At 46.3% G+C, this 7,464-nt stretch overlaps 1 protein-coding gene across 2 annotated transcripts in view; it reads left to right on the top strand.

The window, feature by feature from the left end:
* The first annotated feature begins 5,447 nt into the window (after positions 1 to 5,447).
* Positions 5,448 to 7,464, top strand: part of MYZAP (myocardial zonula adherens protein) — a 119,510-nt gene continuing 117,493 nt past the window's right edge. For both annotated transcript variants that reach the window (XM_006831608.1, XM_006831607.1), the window contains exon 1: positions 5,448 to 5,641. In XM_006831608.1, coding sequence (XP_006831671.1) covers positions 5,567 to 5,641 — 75 coding nt within the window. In that variant the 5' untranslated portion in view covers positions 5,448 to 5,566. The remainder of the gene's footprint in view (positions 5,642 to 7,464) is intronic.

Here is a 7,464-nt window from a genome sequence, read left to right as displayed (position 1 = left end):
TGGTTCTGACTCATAGCGACCCTGTATAGGGTTTCTGAGGAGCGGCTGGTGAGATGAACTGCTGATCTGCAATTTTGCAGCCTAGTACATTAACCCACAGCACCACATAAGTAAATGTAAATCTGATTATGTTATTGCCCTTCTCACAAATTGTCAATAGTTCCCTATCACCACCAGATTATAGCTTGATTTTAGTCAAGGCCCTTTGCAATCAACTCTGTGTGTCTCTGGACATTCCTTCCTGTCTTGACGTTCAAGTTAAACTGGTACACGCACATTCCCAGATCCTCTGGCCTCTCAGTCTGGAATGCCTGTATTTTTGTCCTCCTTGTTCATCAGGGCCAGCTCCTATACAGATTTACCTCTCTTCTTTATCACAGGACTTTAGATAGGCCTCCAGTTTGACCCCTATTACAGGAGGGGAGGCGAATATTCAAAAGGGCACTGAAGCATCTGGAGCCATTTTATCTGACATTGAAGCTTAGCTCCACTACTTACTAGTCATATGATTGGAAAACTATACCTTCCTGTGACTTCAGGTCCTTCCTCAAAGAGTTGTTGCAAAAGTTAAGTGTAGTTGGTGCATTTTAAACTTTTTGAACACCGTAAACCAGTTGCTGTCGAATTGATTTAGATTCAAGGCAACCACATGTGTGCCACAGTAGAACTGTACTCCACAGGACCTTCAACAGCTGACTTTTTAGAAGTAGATCTTCAGAACTTTCTTCCATGAAACCTCTAGGGGAGACTCGAACCTCCAACCTTTCTGTTAACAACCAAGTACATTAACTGTACCACTTAGGGACTCGTTGTTGTTGTTAAGTGCCGTCGAGTCGGTTCCAACCCATAGCGACCCTGTACAGGGTTTCCGAGGGTGTAAATCTTTATGGGAGTAGAAAGCCTCATCTTTCTCCCTCAAAATAGTTTCGAACCGCTGACCTTAAGGTTCGCAGCCCTATTTGTAACCATTACGCTACCAGAGCTCCTTAAAACATAGTAAATACCTTAGTTAGCTATCATTTTAGTTTACTAAGGATGTGTCTCTTTCTCGATTGTAAACTCCTAGAAAGCAAGGTCTTATTCATCTCTGTGCCCAGCGTCTGGCACATAGTAGGCACTTAGTACATATTTGTTCAATGAATCGTCTTATGATTAGTCTGCCAATGGCTCATTTTTCATTGGTTTGACTAGTGAGCCAGCAGGATTGTTTTCAATGAGCTGGTATTCCCCAGCAGCAGGTTCCAGCCCCTGTGTCTGGACAGGTTCATAAATGTGTATTTGGGTGACTTGGCCAGTGGAATTGGGTTCCTCTCAGCTTGCTTTCCTTATCTCCGGGCCTTGTTCTCTGCTTCTCAGACTCCCTGTGAATCTGAGCTGTTTCTTGTTCTACTTTATTCAAAGGGACTTTGTAATATCATAGCCTGACCCTGTGTCCTTTTTCTATTGTGAACATTAGGTCTCAGACATTCAAAACAAGGAGAATACACCAGGACTTTGGGATGCTGTCACAGCGGAGAGGAAGAGGGAAAAAGGGAAGCTTCAGAGACCTAAGAGTGACGAGGACACAAAATGTTAGGAATCCTGGTGCTGCCTGGACTCACCTTCTGTCCTCCTCCAGGAATTCCAATTCCTTCTCATTTGTGCCCCTAAACAATGCTGCTGTTCAAGACTTTGCTGAGGAAATGGGTCCATCAGATGTCCCTCACCTGAAGATGCAGAAAGCAGAGGCCTGGAGGGCATGAGAGAGAATTCCAGGAACTGAGATAGGAGATGGAAGTATAATTTATGAATTGATTTCAAGAAAATATAGGGCTTTTACATAGACATCTGGAATCTTCTATGACCGACGCTCTAGCAGAAATCCTGGTATGGCGCTGTAGGATAAGCACTGGCAAGGTTGGTGATTTAAACCCACCAATCACTCCTCAGAAACCTTACACACTATGAGTTGCTATGAGTCAGAACCGACTTGACGGCACTTAACAACAACAACAAAATTCTAGCAGAGAAATTTAGGACAGATATTAGGAATACACTAATACTACTGTGGATAGAAAGGGATGCCAGCTAGACAGTTCTAGTATCCTGTTCTCTGGTGGCTGCTCTAGTCCAAAGTGTGGCTTGGAATATACCTTCCACCCCAACCCCCAATCACTACAGCTCAGGAAGGGTGCAGCTATTCATTGGTTTAGCTGGTGAGCCAGCAGGATATGTCCAATGAGTTGGTGTTCCTGGAGTGGACTAGGCCTGTTGCAAGGGAATAATGAGAGGGACTTTCCACACCAGAGCCCTTACCCTATCCCTCACACTTCTGCCCTCTTTATCTCTCTCAGTTCGCTAGATGCCACAGCACTTCTGACTGGGGCAGAAGTTCTCAACTTTGACTCCTCTTTCAAAGAAGTCAATTCTCCTTTAGCTTCCCTTCCTAGGACTGCTTATAGAAACCTGTGACTATGCTTTCATTTTTTGCTTTTTCTTCTCCAGTCTAGATCCACCTTTCCATTGCTCTCCAAGCTCTACTTGTCTTCTTCCCTTTCCCTTCTTTCCTCCTTCTCCATTTCCCATGGGCTCCTCACTCTCCTCTTCCTCACAGTTCCTTATATCCTCAGCTTTCCAGTGTTGGCCTGGCAGGAACTATAGCCCAATCAGAGCCTGGCTTCTGCTTAATCACAGGATTCAATTCCATCATTGGTGACAGTCAGCATTGGGGAACTGCCCTGGGTGGGACAATCCTGGGGCTCTGACTTCTTCAGCTAGCAAATTGATTAGAGACCCTGGCCCACCCTTGAAGTTAAGTCATCTTTTGGATTGGTAAAGACTTTAGTTTCTGTTTTAATTGACTCTGAGTAGGTTGAAATCTTGTTCTGTAAGATCATATCTTCGGGTCTAACAATCAAGGTTGATTGTACACTTACAACATGCTAGTTACTGTTCTAGGCACTTGACCTGCAGAAATGCAAACCAGACCCAGTTCCTACAAAGAGCTCACAAGCTAGTGAGCAGTCAGGTGATTTTGTAATGAACTACAAGACAGTATGAAAAGTATTATATTAATAATGTGAAGAGGACATGAATGGATAGAAGACACAGGAGTCCCTAGACAGTCCTTCCTTTTAAATGTTGTCTCTATCTTGGGTGGTCAGATAAAATAAATAAACAAGGAAGATGCCAAGTTATTTTGACTCTGTTTGAACAACACTCCACTTCCTTTCCCTCAGAGCAACATAACAAAACAACAATCATCATTAGCCTCTTATTATGGAGGTAATCATGCAGATGTTGCTAATCTATGGTGGCTTCCAACAGCCACAATTTGACCTGCTTTTATGGAAAGGTAGGTCCAATTTTCAATCTTATAAAACTCTCCCACAAGTAGGGGTGATGAAAGTAGGAGGGGAGGGGGCCATCAGGCACAGCCTCCTTTTGGGGTAGGTGGGAGGATGGGGGAAATAAAGAGGATAGTAATAAAGCAGTATACTTGAAGTTAGAAGACTGGAAGTCTTCATTAGTTAACTTCATGCTCTTGGCCTCAAGTTTCCTCTTTTGTAGAATGAGGATAATAACACTATTCACTTTGTAGAGCCACTGTGAGATTTTTGAGGAGAAATACACATAAAACTCTTAGAAGGCACATGTTGTTGTTATGTGTCACTGAGTTGGTTTGGACTCATAGTGACACTGTATAGGATTTCCAAGGCTGTAAGTCTTTACCGGGACCTGAAAGCCTCATCTTTCTCCTGTAGAGCGGCTTGTGGATTCGAACTGCTGGCCTTGTGGTTAGCAAACCATGTAACCCACTACGCCGCAGGGCTCCTCTTTGGAAGGCACACATTTTGTTTGATGATTTGGTTTATTAATTAGACAGCGATGATGACAGTGGTGGTGAGGATGAGCGTCAGGCCATGGGACCTCAGGAAAGCCACTTTTATATTCTGACCTCAGTTTTTTCATCTGCAAAGTGACTGAACCTCACAGAATGATTTGGAATTCTATTTGGCAACATTGACTGAGCGTCTTCCCTGCTGGTGTCACATGGGGGTTCAGAGAGGAATGAGGTTTGGCTCCTGCCTTCCAGAATCTCACTGTCTAGGAAAAGAACATATTCACACATGGATGGTTTTAACACAAGGCATGACCCCAAAGAGCAGCTGGGCTCACCAGTGTGAGTGTTCCGTGGTAGGAAGACTCCAGAGAGCTCTGTGGGAGGCAGGATTTGATCTAGGCTTAGAAGGATGGCAGAGAGAGAGTGTGCTAGTCCCTGCTTAAAAAAAAAAAAAAAAAGTTTCTTCTCAGAACGAAGGCCAAACTCTTCAGTTAAGCAGAGGCCTGTATTCACTATCTGACCTCTGCTCCCTTCTGCTATTGTTCCACCCCCTTGTCCTTGCACTGCGATCGTCCCTGTTCCCTTGTATATACATTACCCTCTCTTGACTACCTGCCATCTTTGCATACACCCTTCTCCTGGCCTGAAACTCTCTCTTCCCTCTGCCAGGGGCAGAGTCAGACTGTGGCACTCTGGTGTGTGCTACTCAATTCCTGGTGACTCAATGTTCTCAGCTTCAAAATGGGATTGCAGGATCACATGGTGTTGTTGTCTCCTCAAAGGCTGGTTGTGAGCATTAAATGAGGTAATGCAAAGTGTTTGCTAGCTTTGCCCACAGTAATTATGGAATACATATGAACCATTTTCATGAACACTTTACGCTGCTGTGCTCCTACTTGTATTTCAGGTCTTGAGTCTAGTCATTACTGCCTCTGGGAGGCCTTTTCTGGCTCCTAAGGATGGGGAGTCCTGGTGAGGCCTGTAAGAGAAACATCGGGATGCTAACTGCAAGGTCGGCGGTTCAAACCCACCAACAGTCATCAGAAAGCCTACGTACACAGGGTCACTATGAGTCAGAATTGGCTTGACAGTACTTAACAACAAAAACAACACGACCAGGTTATGTGCTCCCAGGGTACACGGTACCTCGTTTTCTACCATAGGACAGGCCCGCTTGTGTGTCCGCGGGACTGAAAACTCGATGAGGACAGGGACTGACCGATTGTATTGGCTCCTGGGAGGGACATGTGCTAGACACTCAGCAAATCTTGAACAAATGGCATGGGGTCAAGGGGCTCAGTGATGACTGAGAGGGACAGGGCCTAGGCCGGCCAGTTGGTAGTGGGCCATGAAGCTGAACCAGCGGACCTCTACTCCGCAAGTGACAGAGACCTTGATGCGGAGCTCGTGGCTTCCTGGGGATGTCCAAGGCTCCTTCCCACCCTGAGAAAGACCCCGAGAGGGTGAAACGGGGAAGGGCGCTGAAGGCGCTTAACTTTGCTTGGTCAGCACCCAAGGGAGAAAATGCCGCAGGACAGGTCGGGCGAGCACATTGGGGTCCCCGCCTCCGACTCCGCCCCCGGCGCCGGCCCGCCCCCGCTGGCCAACCCCCTCCGGTACCCGCCGCGCGGCAGCTGGAACCGCAACTGACTGCGCGCGCCGCCCCCTGTGCAGGGCCGGCTCCGCGCGCTTATTCCACCCGGAGGAGCTCCTAGGCTTCCCGCCGTCGACTGCCGCTGCAGAATGCTGCGCTCCACGTCCACCGTCACCCTGCTCTCCGGCGGAGGCGCCAGGGCGTCCGGGTCGCCCAGCAGGAGGGTGAGTAGCTGAGGGCGGGAGCCGCCACTGCCGGGTCCCCCGGTCCTGGCCGCCCTTGCTGTAGGAGTCTAGGAAAGGGACGAGTGCGAGCGGTTCCTCGGACAAAGCTCAGGTCCCCCATCCTGGGAACAACTCTCCATTCCTGTCCCAACTCTGGCCGGGACTCTGCCTCTCGACGCCCCAGGGGCGCCTCACTGGTTGGAAGGAGAAGACAGGGGACTTTCTGGAATGCCCCGAGATTTCCATTTCCTGCCTTCTTGGTCAAGCCAAGTTTATTAGTAGCATTAGTTTAAAAACAAGGGAGACATTTCCGCAATGTCTCCCTACTTTGAGTCACAAAGGTAATGTTTTTAACGTGCAAAAAAAGAAGGGGTCATTTGTATCCACTGTTGATCAGTTAGTTAGTACCCATTCTGGAGTGGTAGTTTAGGTAAGGTGTTAAGTGCAGTGGAGTTGGTTCTGACCCATAGCAACGCTGTATAGAGTTTCTGAGGAGCGGTTGGTGAGCTTGAACCGTTGACCTTGCAGTTCCGTGCTTTAACCCACAGCACCACACCGGGACTCCGCTAAGATGGGTACCCCATTACAAACTAGAGGTCAGCAGCTGGGCCACTCAGGAGCCCAGCTGTGTGGGACTTCGATTTCCGGAAATCACTTTCTTTTTTCTGATTTAAATATTAGCACTGTGGCAGCAGTGGTAACCCTGGCACCATCTCTAGGGAGGTTGCACTTTTAGAAGTGTTCTTATTTCCCTGCAATCCTTGTTGCTTCTTTTCTCACCTCTCCAGATGCCCTGTGAAAGAAACGCTAGACACCTTCAGGATCTATCTTTCACATTCCGTGTTTCTTCCAAGATCAGCACCTCAGCGTACACTGCCTTGATTTATCCATTTATCATGATATTCAGTACTCATTATTTGGTGTCTCTTTACTGAGACTTCTTTGATGGTATCTCCCTGTGCTTGGTTAAGCATGGTTGAGTCCAAACCTAAGGCTGTTTTGATATTCCTGTCTGTTTTCTAGTCTTGTAGGTACGCTTGTTTGTTTTTGCATACCTCAGCCAAGTGATTACTGTTCTGCTGTCTTACTTTAGCACTAGAAGAAAGGCATTGCTTTACTCTCAGATATACACGAAATGATTGGTTCTTGTGCCACTTAAGATGGATAGACCTTTAGTTATCTATTACTAGATTCACAAAACATTAGATTCAAATGGTCTTCCAACTGTGGAATTTCATTGCATAAATTGCATGAAGTTCACTAAATCCCCCTCCAGAGGTGAAGAAATGAGTCAGGATGACCAGAATGATATTGTAAGTGGATACAAATGTTATTAATATTATTATTGTTAGGTGCTGTCCAGTTGGTTTCTACTCATAAGGATCTCATGCACAGCAGAATGAAACAGTCTGTCCCTGCACCGTTTTCCCAGTAGTTCCCATGTTTGATCCCATATTTGTAGCCACTGTGTCCGTTCATCTGTTGAGTGAGAGTCTTCCTCTTTTTCATTGACCTCTGCTTTACCAAGCATGATGTCCTTGTCCAGGGACTGGTCCTTACTGATGACGTGTTAAAAGTACACGAGACACAGTCTTGCTAGCCTAACATGTAAGAAGCATTCTTCCAAGACTGTTGTTCTGACTCCTGGTATTTTCCGTATCCTTTGTCAACACTCTAATTTGAAGTAATCAATTCTTTGCTTTTCTTAGTCATTGTCCAGCTTTCTCATGCATACCAGGCAATTGAAAACATGAGTTGGGTCAGGTGTACCTTAGTTCTCAAACTGACATCTTTGCTTTTTACACTTTTAAAGAGGTCTTTTG

Source organism: Chrysochloris asiatica, unplaced genomic scaffold, assembly GCF_000296735.1.
Source record: "Chrysochloris asiatica unplaced genomic scaffold, ChrAsi1.0 scaffold00004, whole genome shotgun sequence".
NCBI lineage: Eukaryota > Metazoa > Chordata > Mammalia > Afrosoricida > Chrysochloridae > Chrysochloris > Chrysochloris asiatica.
This window is presented reverse-complemented; position numbering and strand designations above follow the sequence as displayed.